The sequence below is a fragment of the Eleutherodactylus coqui genome, chromosome 10 (genome assembly GCF_035609145.1).
Source record: "Eleutherodactylus coqui strain aEleCoq1 chromosome 10, aEleCoq1.hap1, whole genome shotgun sequence".
Classification (NCBI taxonomy): Eukaryota; Metazoa; Chordata; class Amphibia; order Anura; family Eleutherodactylidae; genus Eleutherodactylus; species Eleutherodactylus coqui.
Window position 1 is genome coordinate 129,601,052 of NC_089846.1, and position 26,227 is coordinate 129,627,278.

The 26,227-nt window shown below is 46.6% G+C and overlaps 1 protein-coding gene across 3 annotated transcripts in view; it reads left to right on the forward strand.

The window, feature by feature from the left end:
- The first annotated feature begins 7,476 nt into the window (after positions 1-7,476).
- The window catches only part of LOC136580914 (P2R1A-PPP2R2A-interacting phosphatase regulator 1-like), a 32,029-nt gene continuing 13,278 nt past the window's right edge, over positions 7,477-26,227 (forward strand). For all 3 annotated transcript variants that reach the window (XM_066581842.1, XM_066581843.1, XM_066581844.1), the window contains exons 1-6: positions 7,477-7,751; positions 10,726-10,804; positions 20,279-20,335; positions 22,727-22,770; positions 24,121-24,175; positions 24,723-24,824. In XM_066581842.1, the coding sequence (XP_066437939.1) occupies positions 7,657-7,751; positions 10,726-10,804; positions 20,279-20,335; positions 22,727-22,770; positions 24,121-24,175; positions 24,723-24,824 (432 nt within the window). In that variant the 5' untranslated portion in view covers positions 7,477-7,656. The remainder of the gene's footprint in view (positions 7,752-10,725; positions 10,805-20,278; positions 20,336-22,726; positions 22,771-24,120; positions 24,176-24,722; positions 24,825-26,227) is intronic.

Here is a 26,227-nt window from a genome sequence, read left to right on the forward strand (position 1 = left end):
TACTTTGTATCCGTTCTTGGCAAAGGGCAGCTACTCGTGTCTCCTAAGTCATGCAATGGTATTAGTGCAGTATGTCTCCATTGATGTGGCCGAGAGCCAATTGGGAGCTGTGGGTGTGACCTGGGCGTTACCTCTAGCTGAGCCCAGGTCACGCTCATACTTCCGGTGGAGACATACTGCACTAATACCTGAAGTCGTAGTCATATTTGAAAGACTTGGGAAAGAACTGGCATGGAGATCCCTCTATAAAGATATATTGGCATACAACTATTGAACAATAATTTTAGACGGGATGATTATTGTTCAGAGTTGTTTAAATACTCGTGCTCCCACGGGGTTCTAAACGATAGTCGTCCCGTGTAAATGTATGCAGAGATTGAATGACTGTACGCTTACAGTGAATGGAGGCGGCCGGGAGGAGAACGCTCCCCGCCTGCATGCTGGCCGTGCTCTGAGCGATGCCAACGATACTTACTCCTGTGTAACAGCACAACAGCTTCACGGGCACGCTCTGTCGGACACTGCTTCTCCGGTGTTAACGGGCCTCAGAGCCACTCTCACACAGACGTTAAACGCCGTAAAACACTGTTCCACAAGCGCAGCCAACAGCGTTTTTAACGCACCCCATTACTGCAATGGGTGATGCAGTGCGTTAAAAAGCGCTTCAACGCACTGAAATAGACTGCGTTTGATTAGTGCAACGTTAAAGTGTGGCGTTAAAACACTCGACTGAGAAGCCCTATTGAAATCAATGGAGGCTCAGTAGAGCGATTTTAGCGTGTGTGATGCAAGAAACTCTGCAATCCTTTGGCGCTACATCCCCAAAGGGATGCGAGGCAGTTTTGTTACAAAAACAGCCTGCGTCTGCTGCAAAATCGCATGTTGGCGAGAGCATTATTTGGCCATTCTCTCACAAGCCGTTTTTTTTTTCTTCTTTTTTTACTGTGTATTACGCAGCACTAAACCAACGTTTATTCCCATGGGGCCTCACACAATAGCGTTTTTGAGCTGTGTATTTTTACTTATCACATGCGGCATGTTCCATTTTTGGCGTTTTATGCGCATAGATCGCTCATAGACATGAATGGGGTGCATTAAAAAAATGCAGTAAATACACAATTGCGCACGTAATACTGTGTTTTTTATGCAGGTTGCAGTGTGGTCATGTGACTGTTTCAGGGGTGTTCCCTGTGGATTTGGCCATTTCTGACATCCTCAGCTTGCTTGTCTACGTTTTAAGGCTGGGTTCACACAGGGCAGAATCGCTGCGGTTTTGCCGCAGAAGAAATGCTTCTGCGGCAAAACCGCTTTAACGGTTAATTTTGACTTGTGGATTTTCCTGCGGAAAAATCCGCAAGCGTTTTTTTTCCGCAGCGTTTTTCACTTTTTGCCGCGTATTTTGGTGCACATTTTGCTGCGTCCATAGAGGTCTATGGACAAAAAAAGAGCTGCGGAAAAGACAGAAGAATGAACATGTTGCATCTTTGAAAATCGCGCCGCAGTTGCATTTCCGCACTGCGGCTGTGCGGAAAAAATTTGTCCTGTGAGAACAGCTTTTTTGCAAAACTCATTTGTGCTGCATTGCACTGCAAACGCAGCGGTTTTGCGCAGTGCGGATATGCAACGGCAATCCGCGGCAAATACTGTGCAAAAGTACGTAGTATAAACGCAGCTCTGCACACAGTGGAATGCTGTGTATAATATACGGCGGGTCGGACTCCGCATGCAGTGGAATCCGACGCGGTGCCCGGCCAGTGACCCCTGCGGACCTGTCTGGATTTTTTTCTCGTCTGTGCTGCGGATGTGTCAGCGGCGCAAATGTGCAGCACAGATGACCGGCGCTAGGTGATGACGCTGATTGCGCAGCCCGTCCGCAGTGGCAGCTGTGGATGGGCCGCGGCTCGGATGGCTTCCCCTGACTTCAGTGGAAGCTAGCCACCTAGAATCCGCGCCGAAATAGAACATGCAGTGATTTTCCCTCCACGAGATTATCTATAGCATGTCTATGGGCAGTATTTGCTGCAGAATCCGGAGGCGGACGCCCACTCCGGCTCCGCAATGCGAGTACGCCCATGTGCATTGGGCTTTTGTGATTTTCATGCTTGCAAAACAAAAACAAAACCCAAGCAAGTCCATGAATTTCATGTGTAAATATTCACCACTACATTCAGTCCCAATGTATTCAGTCTGTAATGAGGAACGCAGGTCTGAATATCCCAATGCAAATCTATGGGGGTTCAGCACTCCGTATTACGCGCATGATATAGAGAGTATATAAGCCTGTAGTCTCATAGGTCAGTGGTTCTCAACCTATTTCATCCCAGGACCCCCTTTAGGTATTGGGATGGTGGCCAGCGTCCCCCAAGCCTCACTTGTTTAAACCCAGTCATAGTTTACCTTCAAATTAAAATACAGATGAAATATGTCAGGTTTTATTGCACAAGATAATTTTTTTTAGGGGGGAAGCAAGCAATAATACAATCTATAAAGAAACTGCAAGATACACCTCAATCCTTAATGGTGAGAGGACTAAAATTCAAGAACAATGAAAATTTGGCTAATAATAGCAGCCACAATCAATCTGTGTCATTAATGGCTGCCTTGAGCCTGATGAGCGGACGCCAATTTTGCGATATTTGGTTCTATCTTCCCCAACCGCAGTCTCAAGTCCCCCTTACACATATCTGAAGTTTGTTTCTCGCTTTTGTCAGAAGCTGCTAAACCGCGCTGAAGCCCCTCTCCACTAAGTACCGTTTCCCTGAAAATAAGACCTACCCTGAAAATAAGCCATAGCATGATTTTTCAGGATTTTTGAAGATTCAGAATGATTTTTCAGGATTTTTGTGGATGCTTGAAGTGTAGGCCCTACTCCAAAATTGAGCCCTAGTTACAGTTAAGGAAAAAAGACAATATAAATAGTGCCCAGGCAGCTATACATGTAAAACAGTATAATCCTTTGAAGCAAAGATTAATATAAGACACTGTCTTGTTTTCAGGGGAAAACGGGGTATATGGAAAAGCTAACACGAGTAACTTATCTTCCTGCCACAGAATAGGGTAGGAATTCTTCACCTTCACCCAATAACATTCATAGCCACATTGTTGGAAAGCGGCTTGGACTTTGCTATCATGTTTCAAGTCGATCAACTGCTCTTGTAATTTGGGATGAAATTCTCCTGTGTCTCCTGAAAATGGATTGAGTACCCACATGGTATTTCAAGGGTACATGGATCATGAAACCTAGTTTGCATGTCTTCTTTGGCTTGTTTGAGGTGTGAGCAAAAAACGTCTAAGTCTGCATCTTGAAGTTTGTCTCCGTCTACACGTGCAATTTCTTGAAGACTCTGAATCTGACAGAGCTCGCGCTATCTCAGATTACTGGTATGAAGGTCCAGTTTGGCAATGAAGGAAGAGATTATACCTTTAGCCTTATTGAAATTCATTTCGTCTCCTTCTAGCTTTGTGTTGACCTCGTTGAGTTTGTCAACTATGTCTGCAAGATAGGCAACGTCAAAACATCGTAGTTCGATTGAATCACAAAGGCTTGGGTCAATTGGCCGAAGAAACTCAACTACTGTGTCAAAAAGTTCGTAGAAGCGTCGTAATTTGAGCAATTCTCGTTGTGTCTAAAAGGGCCTTAATGTTGACTCGTCAATTTGCATTACAAATTGTGTGTTCTTTAACATGTCCAAAAGTGTTTCTCCCACATCAGCAGCCATCTCATCAATTCTTCTTGAAACGCTGTCATTACTCAGAGGAATCGATTTCACTATGGAACACGCATCAGGCCCCAGCATAATACTGACAATCTCTTTAACTGCGGGTAGCACAAGTGTTTCCCCAATAGTATGCGATTTGCCACATTACACTATTAATAAAGAGGCTTTATAGGAAGCAAGGAGGCCTTTGTCAGCATTGAGAGCAGATTTTCCAATTCCTTGCCTACAGTGCTGCGGTTCTCAGACTTTGACTTTCAACCTTGGAAAAATGAAATGGGCTTACCCACTTTTGTTGGAATGCATTTTTGCAAGGTGCTCACTCAGTCACGAAGCCTTCATAGCTTCATTTGAAAATGCCTTCTCACAAACGAGGCACAAGGGAAGCTGTCCGTTTATAGGAGAAGGGATGAATCCGTATTTCAAGTATTCATCATATAATGATGTATGACTTTTATAACTCCATGACTCCGCTACAGATTAATCGCACTGGATAACCTAAAGAACAACCTAACACGCTGTATTTCATAACGCTGCTGATTGGCTGGAACTTTCATTTGTGTGGGTCTCTGGGAGTTGTACTTTATATCAGCGTTCTGAAAAGACACTTGGCGTCCACTAAGACTACAACTCCCAGAGACCCACACAAGTGAAAGTTTAAAGCTGTTCCAGCCAATCAGCGGCATTATGGCATACAGCGGGTTAGGTTGTGCTGTAGGTTATCCAGTGTTACGAAGTGTGATTGATCTGTAGCGGAGTCGTGGAGTTATAAAAGTCATACATTATATGATAGAGGCGCGCAGGCTGCACACAACTCCCATTACATGTAAGTGATTCATATGGAAATAATTACTTCGATTTCCGTCTGTTTCGGATTTCACCGATTGTGTTTGGACGGATTATCGACAAAAACCGAGGTATCGCTACTAATTTTTAGAAAAATTTAGTTACTAGACAAAAAAAAAAATCAACGACTCAAACATAGAACGTCCCCCTACCTGCCCCCTTTATGTTCCAACGCTGCTTTTCGTTCCACTGCCCCCTTGAAAAGTAAAAATGCCCACCAGGGGGCAATAACGCCTACGTTGAGAACCACTGACATAGGTGATACCACACATGACAAAAAAGTGGCCATTCAAATACAAGAGACCAGAAGATGGGTTTTCAGTTGGCATTGAATGTCATTTGCATCTATAAAATGTATGTGTAAGCAAAGCGAAACATCCGCGCAAAAGAATGACCTCTCCCCTCCATTCCGGCTTTTCTATCAACTTCCAAGCGTTTTCGCCACTCAGGTTTTCAGGAATCTCCCATTGTGTTAGGATTAGAGATGAGCGAGTATACTCGCTAAGGCACATTACTTGAGCGAGTAGTGCCTTAGCCAAGTATCTCCCGCTTGTCTCTAAAGATTCGGGTGCCGGCGGGGGAGAGCGGGGAGGAACGGAGGGGAGATCTCTCTCTCCCTCTCTCTCCCCCCCGCTCCCCGCCGCAACTGACCTGTCACCCGCGCCGGCCCCCGAATCTTTAGAGACGAGCGGGGAGATACTCGCTAAGGCACTACTCGCTCGAGTAATGTGCCTTAACGAGTATACTCGCTCATCTCTAGTTAGGATCCAGAATAGACCACTACATACAATGCGGTATATCGCTTAATCCGCGTACACCAGTTCCTTTCCATACGTACACACTAAAATTGTGACTTTATGGGCATTTAGGCTGGGCCCCTCACATATAAATATAAAATTGGGTGGGGCTTAGTGTTGGGGGTGTAGATTTCCACCTGGCGCATGGAGGTGTCGTCAGATGAGACAAATGTATTAAGAAAGCTGCGCCTCTTAATACATTTGTTGCTTATAGATGGGCGCGCAGTCTAGACTGGTGTGTAAGTAAGGGCTCATTCCCATGGGGGAATGCCAAAAACGCTGCATGGATCACTCAGCGGTTTACTGCCGTGGGAGCCGCGATAGTGCACGCTGCCATGCACATTGAGACTTGGTTTTTTTTTTTTTATTCCCCGCTCTGTCTCATAGCGGCGTTGTGTATGAATGTATTGTGCATTGACAGCATTGAATAATCTACCCCTGTGGTAACCCCTGGATGCAACAGCTTTACATCCCTGCGGGGCTGAAGGGACCAGGGACCGCGATCTTCTCCCATTGCTTTCAACGGGACAGGCACTGCTGCCGGCTGCCCCATTGAAAGCAATGGGTGGAATCGCAAAAAAAACAGACATGCTGCGATGTTTCCTGCCTCGCAACGCCGCTATGAGAATGGGTGTCATATGTGTGCATCTCGCAACGCAAGAATCTTGCACGATTTTCTCACCAGTGTGAAAGGTGCCCTAACAGTGCAATCTGGCGCAGGGAGGACTGCGGTGTAGGTTTTAAAGCTGCAGCGCGCCCCTTCTGGCCGTGTAGTTTCGGTCCAACGCTTCCATCCTGATTTTCCACGAAGGATCCATGATGGAACCCGCCGTGTGAACGAACCCCAACTGCTCCTTCACGCAAGTCAATGTGCGCGCTTCAGCGCGACGTGTCTGCACTATGAACAAGGTTGATTTGCGCACGTGTCTGCACATAGTAGTGTACTCTTTTGCGCACGCATGGCCATGCATAGGTCTGTACAACACCCCCCCCCCACCCTTACTTAAAAGGCTATGTAGCCCAATGAGGTCCAGATGTGTTCTTTTCCCCACATTTTTGCGCTGTACTTCATGCATCCCCTTGAGTATTGCGTGCGCATTGGTGCCCTCTGCATGGGGCCCTTGGGTGTGCAAAAAAAGGGAATGTAAGTGAACCCATCAAAATCAACGGGTCCTATTCTCTGCGTTTTGTGCACACTTTTTTGGCGTGTGCAGAAGCCCTAAATGTTGGTTTTTCATGCATAAAATTTGCATACAAAATCGGCCGCATTTCCGCCCGTTTGCGGATCTATCCTTAAAGGGGTTGTCCCACGAGATTAGGGTCTCCCCTCTCCACAAGATGGCAGAGCACCAGCTGGTCAGTGGGGTCTGACTACGATGACACAACTGGCGTCCAAAGCATCCCCTTTTTGCAGATGTGCACTACTACTGCGCCATTCATTTCAGTGAGATGGCCTATTGCAAGCGCTCCGCTACCTCCAACCGTCCCGCTGAAATGGAGCGGCCGTGCGCACAGGCCTCCCCTATCCCTTTCATTCGGGGATTTTCGGGAGTACAGGAAGCGGATAATTATCCGATTGCAGATGTCCAACGGCTGGGACCCCCAGCGATCACAAGAACACGGGTCATGAAGCTACCCAAATGAATGGCGCATCGGTCACGCATGCTCGCCGCAGCTTCATTCATTTGTATGTAAGTGGCAGGGCACATGCGTGACCCCGCTTCATTCATTTCTATGGAAGTTGCAGGGCACACGCGTGACCCCACTTCATTTATTTCTATAGGAGTGGCATGGCACACGCGTGACCCCCGCTTCATTCATTTGTATGTAAGTGGCAGGGCACACGCGTGACCCCCGCTTCATTCATCTCTGATGTTTGGGCATAGATGGACACATATGTTGTACACTATGGGTGGTAAATGGTTTCATGTATAGACTACATCTTCAGCTGAGTGTGAAGGATCACAGGTGACCAGACATGGGACACCTCGACGGACAATGAAGGTGTGAGAGGACCAATGGCGTGTTGTGCTGCCCAGCTCCAGCATTACGTGTGAGGTGGGAGGCGCGGGCCGCTCAGTACCTCAGCGCTCTCCGCAGCACTGCGCATGCGCGGGGCCGCTCTCCCTACACTGTGCTGGGCCGGAGCTGTCCGCGGCCTCCTCACTCACTGACGAGCGGGCAGAGCTCACACTTGTCTCCTCACGACGGGCATGTAGCACCAAGGGGCTCCCCGGCGTAACTGAGGCCTAAGGCGGGGATGAGCCACTGAAGGATCCGGGGAGCAGCGGGACATCATGGCTCAGGAGAAAATGGAGCTGGACGTGGTGGAGATCCCGGGGGATGGAGGCCTGAGGAGGTCCAACAGCGCCCCCCATATTAACGGGCTCAGGTGAGTGGCCAGGTGGGGAGGATGTGGCGGCCTAATGAGTAAGTCACTGCTCTGCAACCTGTGGCTCTCCAGCTGTTGCAAAACTACAACTCCCAGCATGCTTTGTTAGCTGGTGTGTGGCATGGCATGCTGGGAGTTGTAGTTTTGCAGCAGCTCCATTCAGTTTTGCCTTTTTTATGTGTTTTTGAGCTGTCTACTAAATGACACCCCCTGGAAATTGTATGCTGCAACTTTGTAACCATGCACTCCATCTTGATTTCTGCTGCTTCTGTCGCTGGGATAACACTTCCTGGAAGGGACGGGGAAGGGTAGGTTACTGCCCGCCGGGACGGGGAAGGGTAGGTTACTGCCCGCCGGGATGGGGAAGGGTAGGTTACTGCCCGCCGGGACGGGGAAGGGTAGGTTACTGCCCGCTGGGACGGGGAAGGGTAGGTTACTGCCCCCCGGGACGGGGAAGGGTAGGCTACTGCCCCCGGGGTAGGTCCTCACTAGTTGGTGGGGGTCCTCCGCTGGGATTCCCACTGATCCCCCCCTCCTGACCCGCTCTCAGTGGTTAGGGACGAAATGTAATAAAGGCATTGCTCCCCTTGATTTCATTGGGAGTGAAGCCGACTATTACCCTTCCGTCCCTGACCACTAATCTCCAGCTCCACCGCATGGTAGCGGGGTGGAGGATCGACGGGGCCCCTGAGTGCTGGGCCCACACCAATAAACTATTGATGATCTTCCTAAGGGCAGTAGTAGAAGCCCGATACACCCCTTTTATGCCCTGCCGCTCCACATACAGAATCAGAACGGGGTGTATATTGGAGATATGTATACTTTTATATATATATTTTGGCTTATATTTTTAGTAACTGTAAAAATAAAATCGGCGTCTTATAAATGTGCCGTCTATAAGAGCCGCCGCTCTCCTTCCCTTAGGGCGCATTCACACCTGCGCACAGTGCGCCAGCATACCTTAAAAGTTGGACAAAAGTGAAATCTATGAATTTAATGGTGAAAATTGGTAGTTTTACTAATTATGGATTTTAATGGATTCGGAGCGTTAATGCGTTATTAAAGGGGTTGTCCCGCGAAACAAAGTGGGGGTATACACTTCTGTATGGCCATATTAATGCACTTTGTAATGTACATTGTGCATTAATTATGAGCCATACAGAAGTTATTCACTTACCTGTTCCGTTGCTGGCGTCCTCGTCTCCATGGTGCCGTCTAATTTTCAGCGTCTAATGGCCAAATTAGACGCGCTTGCGCAGTCAGGTCTTCTTCTTTTCTGAATGGGGCCGCTCGTGCCGGAGAGCGGCTCCTCGTAGCTCCGCCTCGTCACGTGCCGATTCCAGCCAATCAGAAGGCTAGAATCGGCAATGGACCGCACAGAAGACCAACGGGCCACCGAGGGTGAAGATCCCGGCGGCCATCTTCACAAGGTAAGTAAGAAGTCACCGGAGCGCGGGGATTCAGGTAAGCACTATCCGGTTTTCTTTTTTAACCCCTGCATCGGGTTTGTCTCGCGCCGAACGGGGGGGGGGCTATTGAAAAAAAAAAACCCCGTTTCGGCGCGGGACAACCCCTTTAACTAATCTTACAGATCTACCATAGTTGTGTTATAATCTTACAGAAATATATTACGGAAAGTGATACAATGTTTAATGTCCAGTACTGCGCGGCGCAGACAAATACGCATTTGTACATTATTTGGTACATTTGAACACTCGTCATTATTGGAGAAAGTATATTATAACTCGGTTTTATGCAAGCATCAGCGAAAATAGATGACAGGATCCTTTTTTATACACCTGAATGGTTATTTCAATAAAAACATAACGCCGGACTAATTTTGTAGCTCTAGTGGAAAAACAAGTATCCGTATGTAGAGAGCTCTTATTTTTAGGCCCACTTACCCCTATTTTTTAAAAACGGATAATTTTAATAGCAAACTAATAAATAGAATTCTGGAATACCTTAATTAACTATTTTCAGTAATCACTTCTTATATAAAACAATTAACCATATTACACAGAGATCGCGCAAAACGAAGAATAAAAACAGCAAATTCTCAGTCCGAAATATAAGGACAAGATGTGACTTGAACCGATTGTATCAGACGAGTGGCGATCGGGAACAGCCTGACTCCACCCATCGGAACCGACGGTTCCCTCACCTTTTATTAACACACAGCTATGAGCGCCATTTATGAAACTTGATTTTTTTTTTTTTTTGGCCCTTTGACCACTGTTCTATGAATTCTGGCCCAAGGTGCTGCGTTGGGGGTTTCTGGCACAATTCTGTCTCGCTGTTCCTTTTTTGGAGTCAAAGGATGGAATTTAAAAGTTGGGTGGTGGCTGTGTTTGTTGTTTTTTTTTGGTTTGTTTGTTTTGTTTTAACTTGCTGTAAGCAAAGGGGGATAAAAACAAGTTTTTCTGCTTCAAAAACAGAATAGAGGTATATAATTGTGCCAGAAAGCCCCAATAAGTGTGAGCTCAGCCCCCAACAACCCTCAGACTGGGATCCTTTGTCCCACAGCTCTTTCCACCAGCTCCCCCATAACATGGCCATTTGGCTCAGCTGAAGGTTTGTGTATTTGGTAATGAAGCCTCCAGACAGCCCGGCAGCGGCTTGTATCTCCAGGAACAAAAGGAACGGGCGTTGAAATTCCACATTTCTGATTCCCCCCCCCCATATACTTTAGAGAGTCATCCAGTTGTAACTGGTGGGTTTGGGGTTTGAACAACCAAACTTTATTTACAGTCATCTTAGCCCCCCACCCGCACATAAAGTAATAATCGGTGGGGGGGGGGGGGGGGGGGGGTGGTATCTTACCAATAATCACATTAAAGGACAGTGCAGTCTCTCCAACCTGATAACAGAGAACAATGGTTGCAATCAGCTGCACAGAACATGTATAATGTACAACTGTATACAGTAAGCTTGTAATAAGCGTGTATTTTCTTTCTTTTTCCTCTCTCCTCAGTGATCACTGTCAAGTATTTCAGCCGTACGGCACCAGAGCGCGCAGGAACAGCACTACTGTAGTAAACCGCCAGACTCTGGTAAGATAAACCGGGTGAAGTAGTCGCATGGTCAGTGCGCTGGAAGACGAATGTGTTTGTTTTCGTTAAACTGCCAGCAGCTTTTAGTATAGTTAACTGGTGGGCCGTTTACACGGGACGATTATCACTCAAAAGTCATGCAGACAAACGAATCTGAGTGCTAATCGTGCCTTGTAAACGCACAATTATTGTTCACTTTTGGTTCACAGGTTTTTATTGCTCGCTTTCAATCAGCATAAAAACAATCGCTGGCTTGTCGTTCTGTGTAGACGCTCCCTACTTCATATAGAAGCGCCGAACGAGAAGCCCGCGATCCATCGGTGAAGTCTGTGTAAATGCTCAGTACGGCGCGAACGGTGACATCAGCGCTCGTGTAGTCATTTACCCGACTGTCGGCCCGTGTAAAAGACATAATCCCAGCGCTACGATTATTACCGTCACCTATTTCAAAAACTAATTTTCCATGGCTTTTTATATAATACCCGAGGAATCATTGCGGCAAACATTCCTGCGCTGTATGTAAATCATGCAGACCGGGCCGAACCGGCTCTCACACTGCACTTCAAAATCTCGTGGCACAGATGAGTACGGTGTTCCTGCCCGCAAAAGGGGAGACTCAACTGCATGTGCTCCGGTCAGTCGTGCCGCAAGATTTAGAAGTGCTTCATGGATGACGTAGCATAGTAGGAGAAGAGAGGTGGACATGGGGAGAAAAGCCGGCAGCCATGAGCCGGTCCGGCTCGCTCACCAGACCAGTCTGCATGATTTACATACGGAGTGGGAATTTTTGAAAGAACGATTCCTCAGGTATTCTTATATAAAAATCTATAGGGAAGTTGGTTTTGAAAACGGGTGTAGGTAATGCTTGGTTTACTGTAATAAAAATTGATGAAAAGTTCCCTTTCAAGTAGTTTTGGGGTATAATTGTGGACTTGTTTCAGAAATTTCTGCATCTGAAAAAAATATATTCCGCACACGTGGCGGCGGTTGGTTTCTGCAAACTTCCTTTGAATGCAATCTCAGACATTTTTGCAAAACTCCTTTGGTGAATAAGATCTTAGAGCGCTTTCACACGGGCAACAAAAGCGTACAATGTAGTCACAGCGCGGGAAAACACATGTAGAGCCCATGCTTTTCAATGAGTTCCTTCACATTAGCTCTATTAAAAAAATCATAATGCCAATAAAAATAATTGGTATCGCCCGTAACAGAATATTGTATTTTTTATTATGCATGGTGAATGCCATAAGAAAAGAAAAAAACTCTGTGCCAGAAGTGCAGGGCTTTTTCTGTCACCCAAAAAAAAAGATTGAATATAAAGTCATCTGTACCCATTATAGTACAAATAACACTACAGCTCAGCCCACAAAAAAACTTTCCAAATTCTGGATGTTAGAATCTCTTTTTTTTTTTTTTTTTGTCTTTTTTTTCTTCGTTTTTGCTTTTGAAGGCTTTATTTTTTAGAGATGAGCAAACGTACTCGGATAGGCACTACTCGTCCGAGTAATGTGCCTTATCCGAGTACCTCCCCGCTCGTGCTGAAAGGTTCGGGTGCCGGCACGGAGCGGGGAGCTGCAGGGGAGAGCGGGGAGGAACGGAGGGGAGATCTTTCTCTCCTTCTCTCCCGCCCGCTCTGCCCCGCTCCCCGCTGCGACTCACCTGTCAGCAGCGGCAGCTCCCGAACCTTTCAGCACGAGCGGGGAGGTACTCGGATAAGGCACATTACTCGGACGAGTAGTGCCTATCCGAGTAGGTTCGCTCATCTCTATTTATTTTTAAAGTCCTAAAACATAAAAAAAACGAAGTTTGGTATTGCCATAATTGTGCGGACCAACAGTGTAACATTAACATATCATTTTTTTTTTTTTTTAAATCAAATTTTTATTGACATTTTGAGTTTTTAACAATCAACAGACAGAATATAGATCAACGTCTCCAGAAGCATGTAAAGAAGGATTACATAAACGTAAAATGATCACATGAAATGCAAATCATTCCGTTTTAGATTAGAGACGAAAGCAGCAATAAAGTAGCAAAAGCCACTTGGGGAGGGAGATCGCCATACAGGGGGCTGCCCCGTACGAGATGCCTCCAGAAACTATCAATTAACTACGAACCTGGGGTACGGGTACATTAGGTAACAGAACAAAGTGGGAAAGTTGGGGGGGTGGGAGTAGGGGGGGGAGGGGTGGTGTCTCGTGTTTCGTTTGTCTTTGTGTATAGTGAGAGCCCGCTCTAAGAGGATTGGAACGGCTAGGGGAGCAGCCCACAGATCGTGAGGGCTAACTCGGGGGGTCGCCATATAATATAATAGGAGGGTAGATCCTGAGTCAAGGTTCTGCAGAGGTATGGGTGACCGGGTATCCTTCCCAAGGCGCCCAGGGGGGCCTATAATTTAGTCACAGGGTTACCCTGATAGCATGCCAAGGGCTCCAGGTCTCTAGATATTTCTCATGAGAACCTCTGGCATAGCTAGTCAGCTCTTCCAAACTCGACAGGAGATCAACCTTTTCTCTCCATTTAACTAGGGAAGGGGGATCCCTTCTAAGCCAGAGAAGGGGGATGAGAGACTTAGCGACGTCAATCAAAAGTGCTATCAATTTGTTTTTCTGCGGATGGAAGGTAGCGGTCGGCCTCCACAGAAATACCATCTCAGGGGAAAGGACTAACCCTGGAGCAAGTCTGCTCAGCACGCATCCCACATCTTTCCAGAAAGGAACCAGCACCGGGCATTCCCACCACAGATGTAGATAGGAGCCGGTTGCGGAGTCGCACCTCCAGCAGGAGTCCTTAGAAGTGAGTTTATGGTCCGAGAGCCACTGGGGAGTCCTATACCATCTAGATAGCAGCTTATAATGTGATTCCTGTGAAGTGACGCAGGGGGAAGTGCCGAATGAGTTGTTGAGAATGACCCTCGTATCACTCTCCGATAGAGAGATCTTGAGCTCCTTCTCCCAGGAGGTGATGAATGCTGGTTTAGAGTTGTGTGGTGGTGAGACATACTGTTTACGAATGACAGCTAGTTTCCTCTTGGATTTATTTTGGTCGTTAAGAGATTTCTCAAAATTAGATAGGGGTCTGGTCGACCTATGCATGGCCAAGAACTTTCTAAAAATATGTGTCATGTGCGCTGTTACAAGAAAAGGTAGCTTATGTCCGGGTAATAGTGCTTCCAAGATATCCGAGGGAGGCAGGTGGGCCCTCATCTGTAAGTCTGATATTGTTTTATCAGACAGGATCTTCCAACTGCCAGCAGAACATGGGTCCAGTTGTAAGCCTATTGTCGCGTGTAGAGCGTTTAAGGGGGTGAGAGGAGAGGGCCAAGGGGCCAACTCCTCTCCCAGCTTAAGCCAGGTCTCCATAGCTCCCCTCAGGAGGGGACTAACCGTAACCCGTCTCCGTAAGATCTGCTTAGGGCACCATAAGTCCTGAAGGAGGGTGGGGCCGTAAGAAGATAGTGCAAAGTCATGTACCAGATGATCCTTAATAGGATGTACCAGCTCCATCCAATGACTTAGTTGGGTTGACAGATATATGTCCCTTGGGTTAGGCAAATCTATACCACCATCTGACCTTCTTTTTTCTAGCAAGCTGTAAGCTATTCTCGCTCTTCTACCCCTCCATACATAGTTCAAAATAATTGAGCGCAATGATTTAAAGAAAGTATTAGGGATATGGATCGGGAGAAGACGCATTTTATATATGAAAATAGGCATAACGTAAGATTGAAGGATATTCTTTCTCCCTAACCATGACAAAAAAGGAAGGTCATATGAGCGCAACAAATTCTTTATCATAGGTAGGAGAGGAGAAAAATTAGCCGAGAACAGATCCTCCACTTTTTTGGTCAGCCGTATACCCAAGAATTCAATATCTGCTGTGGCCCATGTAAAAGGTGAATTTGACTTTAGTGCCCTACTCCGGTTAGATGGGATCGAGACACTCAGGACCTTTGATTTTGAGTAATTTATTTTGAAATTGGATAGGGTTCCGAATTCCTCTAACAGAGTGGTAAGACGTGGCAAGCCTTCCTCCGGGTTTGTGATTACGAAGACAATGTCGTCTGCGTAAGCAGCCAAAGAGAGGGTCTTCTGACCTACTTTTAGCCCACGGATACCTGCGTCTAGACGAATCTTCTGTAGGAGCGGTTCCAGGGCGAGGATAAATAACGAGGGAGATAGGGGGCATCCCTGTCGCGTGCCGTTACCAATGTTAAAGGAGGGCGACAGGATCTCGTTTATTTTAAGTTTGGCATACGGTGCGGCGTAGAGAGAGAAAATGGCAGTGATAAAAGTGAAAGGTATTTTAAATTGAGAGAGAACTGTTTGCATGTATAGCCAGTCGACCCGGTCAAAGGCTTTTTCTGCGTCGGAGCCGACTAAAGCTAATGGGATGTTTAATGTTTGTGCGTGTCTTATTGCATGTATAAGTCTAATGGAATTATCTTTACCCTCCCTGCCCCTGACGAAGCCAGCCTGCTCTTCATTCACCAAGGATGGGATGTATCTTTCCAATCTTTTTGCGAGAAGTTTAGCCCACATCTTCACGTCAAAGTTAATTAGAGAAATAGGCCTGTAACTTCCACAGGCTTCAGGATCTTTGTTCTCTTTATGTATTAACGTGATATGCGCTTCTTGCGCTTGTTTGGGTAGTGAATCTCCTCGGAGTAGGGAGTTAAACAATTCCGTTAAATGGGGAGTCAGGCAGGATTTAAAGACTTTGTAATAGGCGGCCGGTAGGCCGTCGGGGCCGGGACTTTTACCCGATGGAGATGAGGTCAGAATGTCTTCCACCTCCTGAGAGGAGACTGGCCTCGTCAAGGTATTAGCTGCATCTTCGTCTAAACAAGGGAGGTCTAACTCGCTCAGAAAAGCCTGTATCTGTGTGTGAGCTGTCTGTCTCTCTTCCGGGGTGTAGGGGTGGCGAATGTTATACAGTTGGGAGTAGTAGGCTTGAAATTCCGCCGCTATGTCCTTAGAGGATGTAACGGTCCTACCCGTGTTGGTCTTTAAGGAACTGATGAAGTTTCTTTTCTGGGCTTTTTTGATAAGAGCAGAGGTCCATTTACTCCCCCTATTTCCCTGTATATAAACTATTTTTTGCAAGTGTAGATATTTCTTGTTGTACCTTGAGTCGAAATCACCTTTCAGTTCCTTCCTGAGACTAGTTAGTTTATCTAATGAGGCCTTGCATTGGGAGCTTTTCACGGCTTGTTCTAGTTTAGTAATTTGCTGGAGCTTTTCCTCTGTCTCTTTTTGATGCCTTTTTTTAATTCTAGAGCTCAGCGCGATTAATAAGCCCCTTGCATAGGCCTTGTGTGCTTCCCATGTCATTGGAGTTGAAACCTCTGGGGATTTATTTAATCGGAAGAATTCTTCCAAGCGGGACCTAAGGAATTGTTTATCCTCCTCCGCGTCCAGGAGCGATGGGTTTAATTTCCAACACCACTCCCGAGGAGAGGGAGGGATAAAATCTATGCTGATGTGGAGTGGAGCATGGTCAGAAATTAAAATGGAGTCTATTTTAGCTCCTTTGAGGGTGTTTAAAAGGGATGAGGAAATGAAAAAATAATCGAGGCGTTGGAAGGAGAGGTGTACATGGGAGTAAAAGGTAAAATCTTTCGTGGACGGGTTAAAATGTCTCCAAGCATCTACCAAACCCAACTCCGAAAGACTGCGGTACAGTCGTCTGAGTTTAGTCTGAGAGACGTGGGACCTACCGGTCGATGAATCGAGAATGGGACTTAGAGTCAGATTCAAATCACCCCCTAGGATAATTGGGCCCTCTGCAAAATACTTTAGGGTCTCGAGCTGTCCCAACAACCAGGGCACCTGCCCCACATTTGGAGCATACAAATTAGCGATAGTCACTTTTTGATTTAGGAGTTTACCTCTTAAAAAGAGGACCCTTCCCTCTTCGTCTGAATGTTGGGCTTCACATGTAAAAGCTACTGAATGATGGAACAGTACAGAGACTCCCCTCGCGGCGGATGTCGGATGCGTGCTGTGATATGCCTGCGTAAATTGTCTACCAGGGAGTGATAAGCGTCTGTTTCCCCTGAAATGGGTTTCCTGCAGGAAAGCAATTTTAGTACCGTACCTTCTCAACAGCAGCGCAATGTGATGCCTTTTGGATGGGGAGTTCAGTCCTTTCACGTTCCACGTGGTCCATTTCAGTGGTTCATTCATGCTAAGATAGGCTCTAGCACACCTAGCTTTGGAGAGCGTGGGAGAAAAAGAAGCGTCAGTCGTGAGCAGATAAAGGTCAGCTACGCCTCCTGTGTACGGAGTCGCCTAGCCGGGTACACGAGACTAATGGGTAAAGGGATAGGGGGGGGGAGGAGAGAGCAACCCGAGAGAGGCTGGGAAGGGAGGACTAACTTAACAGAGACAAGAGGGAGGGTAGACTATAGGGGACGTATAAACGAGAAAGATAGGTTATACTCTCCTAATGGAGAGAACTGTAGGGTCTCACGACGACAAGGTCGTCTATTCGTGAGAAGATGGAAAGAGGGAGGGTAAGGTGGGTGTGAGGCGGGTTGGTCGGCCTTTACGCGAATAAAGTCCGATCAACTATGTACAGTCTGAACTGCAGGGGTCCAGCAGGGTCCTTAAGCTAGGACATCCGTGGAAGGGGGGGGGGAAACGATCTTGAATCCCCTCTCAAGTAGAGCATGAGAGGGGTGCAATCATAGCGAGAAAGTCCGCTTTAACATAGTAAGCCTAACAAAACATGTTGCGACACTGTATGGTGAATATACAAAACCGAATCAGCGAAGGCGAGGTCGGTCAGGAGCCGAGAGGCTTGAAGGCTCGGACGCCGGCATAATTCCACACGAGCATTTTCTTAACAACGTATAACCAGTCCGTGTGTGTACAGCCTGTAAAAAGGTGAACAATATCAGTAGCGTACGGAAGCTTCAAGTGTCCTCGTTATTGCTGGTTTCCTTCCCCTTCTTGCGTTTCCCTCTCGGGGATTTTGTGCTGGAGGCTGGTTGCCAGGCATCCGGCGAAGGTAGTTTTGGCAAGTTCGGGAACCCTGGAAGTGGTAGCCAGCACGGCAGATCAAGAGGGGGGATATCCAACAAGGGCCAAGCTTTATGCAAATCCTCTGGGGTTCTTATAGTAAGCCTGCGCCCTCCTACAGTAATCCCAAGTCCAAAAGGGAACAGCCATGCGTAACGTAAGTCTTTAGCCCTGAGGGCTTCAAGTAGCGGTCGCATGAGTCTCCTTTTGTAGAGGGTAGAGGGCGCAAGGTCCTGGTAGAATTGCAATGCGTGCCCTCCATACTTTAATCCTTTGTGACCTCTCGCAGCGTTTAAGATCGCAAGGGTGTCTTGGTGTGAGAACATTTTGCAAATAATGTCTCTGGGCGGTTCGTTTATGGAAGGAGGGGGTCTTAGAGCCCTGTGAATGCGCTCAATGCCCATTTGTAGAGTTTTCTCAGTTCCTAATAAAAGTTCAAAAATTTCAGCTCCTACCTTAAGGAGGGAGTCCGCCTCATATGACTCGGGGAGCCCCTTTATGCGAACGTTACATCTCCTGTTACGGTTCTCTAAGTCTTCTTGGGCTATTATGGCGCGGTTCAGGTGCTCGTGTTGTTCCTTCAACACTTGCGTCAGAGCACGGGCGTGAGAAGTGATGGAGGAGGAAGAGACCTCCAAGTCTTCAACCCTTCTCCCCAGATGTTTCACATCCTCCTTTATTTCAGAAAGGTCTGAAATTAGGGGCTTCAGGGCATCGGCAAGGAGTTGCTTCATAAAGCCTTTTGATATGGCTTCATTATCCTCTTCTTCTTCAGATGAGGACTCCCCTCCCCTCTCCTTACTGTATGCTGGTGCAGCAGTCTCTTGGGACGGCGCCATCTTAGCCGGCTGGCGCGGTGACCGCGAGTCCCGATCTTTCAGATACCGCTGCATCCCGACTTGATTCTTCAGCGCCCGAGGGGTGCTCAACTGCTCTGCGCTCCTCTCCTTCGCCGTTTTTGGCATGTCCGCTGTGTCAAGCTGATGATAGGACCCCGCAGGAACACCTCGCAGACAGAGCGCTGGACTCAGGCAGCCATCACGCTCGGAGGTCAGGCTCCGACCCTCATGTAAAGAGTTTAATTCCCCTGCAGTGGCCCACTGCCTGCTCCACTTCTGGTGTCTGTGGGGGCTGTCCTGGGAGAGCACTTACTTGTGTCCCTGTTGCTCTTGTTTCCCCTGTTCCTCTTGCTCTCCGGCTGTCTCTTTCCTGCCAGTGGCTGCTCCTCCTTGCCTGCTTCTTTGCAGGAGGTATCTGTTGCTGCCGATCGCGGCCGGCCTTCACTTCCGGTCGGCCGCGTTTATAAATTTAGCCTGGGGATGCGCCCGATGCAGTAGGCCGCAAAATCGCGGTTTCAGCTAGAGACCTGTGAGAGGTCTCGTTTTAAAGCCCAGGTCCCGGTGGTGCTAGCAGTAGTGGTTTCGGCCCTGTGGGAGCTTTTGGGCCGGAGTTATTGGCACCGGAGTTTTCTAGCAGCCAGGAGTTTTCACTGCTGCTTCTCTTCCTGCTGCTGGCTAGCCACGCCCCCCCATTAACATATCATTTTTAATGCCCTTCAACACCATAAAAGCAGAACCCCGACAAAAAGATGGCACACAAATTATTTATTTATTTTTTTTGGCGTATTTAAGCTCTATTTTCGCTAGATGCAAATTCTGTATCCAATTCTGCAGTGAAAATTCGCTGTGTGAACACACCCCAAATGCACTCCAGAATTTCTTCTGGATTTACTACAGCTTTCATCCAGTGCAATGCAAAAGGTGAATTCCGCTACACAATCTGCATGCAAATCCGGCTGCGCACGGATGGATTTGCATTGCGGATTAGCAGCAAATACAGTCCAATGCATGCTATGGAAAATCTATTCTAACTGCACACGAGCGGAAACCAATTGCGTTTTCCGTGAGTGGTGTAAAAGTCGCAGCATGCTATGTTTTCGTGCGATGTCCGCATGGACAGCTTTTATTGAAGTCAATGGGAGCCGTCAGCAATTAACATTGCGGACAGGTCACAGAATCCGAGTCATCGCCTAGCAACAGCGTGGGGAAAAAATAAAAAAAATTTAAAAACCTCTACTGCCCACAATTGGCGGCTCACTGCGACCGTCCACAGTGCTGATGAAAGGGAAAAAAGACAGGTATGCGCAAATTCCAGCTGGGCATGGAGCCGGATCCCCTGAATGCGGCAGGCTGCAGCGGAATCCGACCCGTTTGTGTGCAGGCGGCCTGTACATGGATTTGAGCAGCGGGGCACTGACTGCAGGATGGGGCTGCACACTGGGGTATTGTACTCTGTAAACGTGGAGATAGGATAAGGGTGGTATACTGGAAGGATATTATTATTATTCGGGACCATTTACAATGTTGCTTATTTTTCGATACAAGAAGCTTTGGAGCAGCAAAGTTAGACGGGGTCTTTGTGTCTTATCATTTCTGTCTTATGTCTGCAGATCCCATCGTCTTCTCCTATCCGTATTCCAAGCAGCAGATTGTATCAGCTTAAAAGGGTAAGAAATGGTACCAATGATATTCCAAATCTGGTCATAGCTAACTTCACTTAATTAGTAATAGCGGCATGGCTGTGGGAAGAATTGTCACTATTAACCCCTTCTGGACATGTGATGTATACCTGCATCGCATGTCGCAGGGAAGCATGTGCGGAAGGCTCAGAAGCTGAACGCACTCCATATGTGGTGGGTCCTGGCTGTGATAAACCGCTGATATCCATCTTCAATGACATTTGTGTTCTGATTGGGGAAGGAGAAGTATTTAAGGATGAACACAAAGACTGTTCATCCTAAAGCATGACTTGTGAAAAATGTAATTTTAATTTCTGGCTTGTGTCCTTGGAGGATGCTGACACCAGGGGTATAGATTGTCGCCACTAGGATTGCTTTTGATTAATCTTTGTTCTTGCTTTGGGAAACTGAGGTTAACGACAGAAAATGGCTAATTTGACATTGTTTAGCTTTATTTTTTTATGAAATTTACTGTGCTGGATTAATAATGTAAAGTTGTGTTTTTTTTTTTGTTTTTTTTTAAGTACAGTTTGTTTTTTGTTAGTGTTTTTTTTCAATATGTAAAGTATTGTGTAATGAGGGGAAAAAATGTACATCTTTAATTTTCATTTTCTGTAAAAGCACATGCTAAGGCCCAATGGCCACATACGGAGTTTATTTATAAAATACGCGCGTGGCCCCCGCATGTTAGATCCGTGCCTCTTGCTGCCCATAGGGATGCATTACCATCCGTAGGGCAGCTAAAAGCATGCAGATGGGATTTCTTCCCAGCGTGCGGGTCGCATGCACGGGAAGAAATCTCAGCATGCTCCATTTTGCTGCGGGACTCCCGTACAGACGGCTCCCGTGGCTTTCATTGAAGCCTATGGAAGCCGTCCGTATCCGCGGCACACCCGCAGCTGTTTGTGCTGTGCCACGGATACGCGGAATCGCAGGATTTAAACAAAAAAAAAAAGGGGAAGGATGTGTACGGCGTAGGCGTGCCAAGCTCATCCGCCGTCTGGAAGAAAGAAGATCCGGCCTGCACTAAGGAGAGCCCCGCAGCGTACAGGGAGGTAAGTTTATTGTATTTTTCCTCTCCATGGCTGCAGGCACACACGGATTTCACTGCGGGATTCCGTGCGTGCAAGTGGACATGAGGCGTAAAGTCAAGCAGTGTAGAGGAGTGATTAGCTGAGCATCTTCTCACTCCTTTTCTGGGGGAAAAAAAGAATCAGAGCAAAACTCTTTTCACGCGGCACGATTATCAGGCAAACTGCTAGTTAGATCGATTGGTTTGCACTACAATTGTGCCGTGTGAACCCGTGCAGGATAATACCGATCGGCTATAAATTGCTGATTGGTTCTTTCATGCAGACCATTAAATTATCGTTGGTTTGCCGCTGCATCATTCAGTTTAAACAGTCATGTGTAAACAACTGCCTGTTCACTGTGAATGGAGGCGGCAGATCTAGTGGCAGCAGCCTATACCCATGTTGTTTGTGGCCCCCAATGAACTCAACGAGAGAGGATTTTACGGTGAGTACTCAAAAAAAACAAAACCTCATCAATTCTCGTGTAGAGATAGACGTTACTATTTCATTTGCATGTTGCACAAACAAACTATAACTTCCTACTTGACGGTTTCCATGCTGTTGAGCTCAACTCTCGAATGATATTAATACTTCAGTTTGTGTATATCATGAATTCAACTTTGTAAATCGTTTGCTTTATTTATCTTATAACTTTTTTGTTTTTTTTTATAAACAATTTTTTGATATTTTATGTTTTACAGTAAAAGATGCTGAATACCAAAACTTAAATGGGTTTTCTGGAGACCGGACATTTTTTGTGTTTTTTACCCATGTATTGGATGGGTGAAAACTGATAGTTTAGTAGGTGTCTGACCGCCGGCACCCCTACGATACCAAGAACAGGGGTCTTGTTTCCCCATTCCTTCTCGCTTCCATGTGGCCCATACTGATGTCAGTGAATTGGAGTGCTGGCTGAGCGTGCACGGCCTCCATTCTATTCACTTCAATGGGGCTGATCGACATAGCCGAGCACAAAGTAATTGGCTATCTCAATCAGTCCCATTGAAAATGAACAGAGCAGCTCTGCGAATACGTGGCCTCTGTTCTATTCAATCTTGTCCTCACTGCGAGGAGGATGGGGAAAATGGGACCTCCTTTCTTGGGATCGGTTGGGGTCATAGCATCGAATTTTTACCCAGTGAATACTTGCAGAAATGTCCAGTCTCTGGAATACCCCTTCAATTTAGAAAACTATTTCTTACTGTCATTAAATATAATGGATAGAAGCTTTATAGACAGCTTACATATGCCTGGAATTGGTCAAACAAGTAATTTACCACAAAAATGTCTTTTTTTTTTTTTAAAGGAGGAAGGTGTCAACTTAATGAACCGTGAAACGGCACGTGAGAGGTGAGTATTCCCACTATGCATTTTGTACTCTTACCAACCTATAAGTGGTTGTTTCCTTTAGATAGCCCCTACCGAGCTGAGCTATCTGATAGGCCGGCTATGCAAAGTTCAGTTGCCCTTGGTGAATGCTTACTAATCACTTCTGTGAAGGGGCATCCCGTAGAATCTATTGAAGTCAATGATCCTTCTATATGGACGAGTCTAGTTCTGTAGTTTAGGTCCCACCTTACTACCTGCTCTGGTCGATACCGGAATATCTTTTTTGTGAACCTCCTTGTTTGATGTTACATGTCTTATTAAACTACATGGAAAGTGTTTGCGTGAAGAGGGCCCCACCTTTTAGCTAAACGGGGTCATCCATCACATTAGCTAATCAGACTGTTCCACTGCTGAGACCCCAGTAATCTGCTCTGTAAGGGTCATTTTATAATGGCCAATAGCAGCCATTTGACGTGTGCAGCGATCAGTGAGATTGGTAGTTGCTAAATGGCCTTTACACAGGCTGATGCAGTCTGCATTGGGGATGGACGATCACAATTGGACTTGTTTGACCCCAGTACAGTATGGTCATTGTTAGCAGCACATCTGCACTGTTCACACTAGATCTATGAAGACAATATTGAATTTTAGTGAGAGGAATGGAGCCGCTGCCAAACATGTGCAACCAGCAGCCCATTCGCCACTAAAGAGATGGGAGAATGGACCGTGAACTGTGAAGAGGAGGTGACGCTTGTACCCCATTCTCGGGTCTCATTGGTCGGATCCCCACTGATCTATCAGTTGTTACCCATCTAGTGGATGGGTTAAACTTTAAAGAATACCCCATTGCCGCCAATGTCCCTGGCATTACTCCTTTAGTAACGATCCAGACAAGGGAGTGCCAGTTGTGTCCTCCGGATTGGTGTTGTACACTTTATAGATGTTATAAAGTTTAGTTTTTAGATATGAGCAACGTGGAGAAATGCATATCACAGTCCAACATTGCTGACGATATATTCCTTTTACAGATTTTACGCATTGTTCATAATTAGAGATGAGCGAACGTGCTCGGCCACGCCCCTTTTTCGCCCGAATACCGCGATTTCCGAGTACTTCCGTACTCGGGCGAAAAAATTCGGGGGGCGCCGTGGCGGCACGGGGGGTAGCAGTGGGGAGTGGGGGGGAGAGGGAGAGAGAGAGGGCTCCCCCCTGTTCCCCGCTGCTACCCCCCGCACCGCCACGCCTCTCCCCGCCCCCCGAATCTTTTCACCCAAGTACTGAAGTACTCGAAAATGGCGGTACTCGGGTGCGTAAGTACTCAAAACGAGTACGTTCGCTCCTCTCTATTCATAATATATAATTTTTTTTTAGAGAGATTCAAACTGCGATGCAGATGAGCCTGTCCTGGGAGGAGAGCTTCAGCCTGGTAGGCTTCTTAACAGTTGTTTTTGCTATCTATTACATATTGTTTAGCCTTATTTGGTGGTTTAGGATTAGGGAAAAAGGGTCTGTCTTTCCAAAAAAACGGCACTAGGCTTGACGATTGGATTTCTCTGGGACTGCAGGTCAAGACCAAGATTCAGTGTGCCTGAGCTCCAATATGAAATGCATAACTCTTACAGCTAAAATGTATATATTTGCTAACCTTGTAAACATCCTCCTTGATTATGTTCTACTTTTAGCAGTTTTTATACTTTCAAAATCCTGCTTGTTGCCTATTGGGAACAGAAATTGGCATAAGACATGAATGTAGAAAAATATCTTCTGTAAATTAGATTAGCACAAGACAAGTAAAGTCAAGCAATCTCAAAAGATGCTGAGCATTTCATGTAGGCACAAGCCGTGAAGGAGGAAAATACCTGCAAGCAAAATTTTAAGTGACCAGATATCACACTTCAAAATGTTATCTTTGCTCTTTCACCTTTTTGTCTGAATTTATTAAGGTGTCTTAACGGGTTTTTCTTTCCCTACAGAGTGATAATGATCTTGATAAACTGGATAAATCTTCTTCCCCAAAGCGTATTGATTTTACACCAGTGTCACCAGCTCCCTCACCCACCAGAGGAATTGGAAAGGTATTGTGTATAGTTTTGGTGGGCATTCCTAGAATTTTTTTTATTTTTCTTAGTTTATGACTGACAGCGAACCACTGTGTGGGTCCTGCCGATGAGCTGATTCCTGGGATGGCTGTCACTGTGGTGAAGGCAGGAAGCAGAAGGCGCCTACGGTAGCGCAGTGGCCCGGATTGGTATTGCAGGTGCAGCTCCCGTTGAATTCAAGGGCAGTTGTGTTGCAGTACCATTCCCGGCTGCTGCGCCATGGTCAGTGCTTCCTGCACTGACTATATTGACAGTGGCCTCAGGAATCAGCCCATTGGTATGGATCCAAGCAGCAGGGCTAAAGGCCCATTTAGACACACCGATTATCGCTCAAGTCGTCTTTTGAGCAGTTTCACCTCGTGCAGTTTTCGTTACCCCGTCTGCTCTGTTCATCATACCCGGCACGAAGCGTTTGGTTGTATAACAGCCGGGTGCTCCGTGCAGAAAACCGCTGAATGCAGAAAACAAGTGGGGACACCCCGCTTGTCTTCTGCATCCTCCGCTCCGAGCGCTCGGCTGTATGACAGCCAGGGCGCTCGTAGCGGGAACCGCTGTATGCAGAAGACAAGCGGGGATACTCTGCTTGTCTTCTGCATTCTCCGCTCTGAGCGCCTGACTGTATAACAGCCGGGCGCTCGGAGCTGGGAAAAGCTGTATGCAGAAGACAAGTGGGGACACCCTGCTTGTCTTCTGCATCCTCCGCTGGCAGCGCAAGGTGATCGCTCATCTTGTACTGTAAATGACACAACGATGAGCGCTCAAAAGTCACTTGAGCGACATCTTTTGAGTGATCATCGTTGTGTCTAAATGGGCCTTAATCCCTATTGGTCATCGATAGAAAAAAATTTCAAGAAGTCCCGGAATACCCATTTTAATATCTCATTTTATATGGTGGAATGCTTGCTGGACATTTTATGTTGACAAGGCAGGAAGTAGCTCTCTGGTTCCCTTTTTATTTTAGCTATAAAAGTTCTGTTTCCTGATAACTTCCATAAAAATGTGCTTTATGCACTTAGAATAAGAAAGCTATTTGATAGTATATTTTAAAAGAATTTACATCTTCCTATGTTTAACATCCGAGCTGCAAATTTTAAAGGGGAATTGCAAGATATAAAGTTGCCCACAGGATAGCGAATAACTTTATGATCGGTGGGGCTGACCACTGGTACCACCCACCAATCCCAAAGGTCCCTGCATGAATGGAATTTATTTATTTCAATGACTGTATCAGAGATTGTAATTACAAGTATTCAGCAGTCTCCGTTGTTATTGAAGTAAATGGAGCGGCGGCACGCAGCACTCCATTCATGCGGGGACCTTCCTGTTCAGTGGGGATCCCAGCAGTCACACCCCCACAGAACATACCGTATATACCGGCG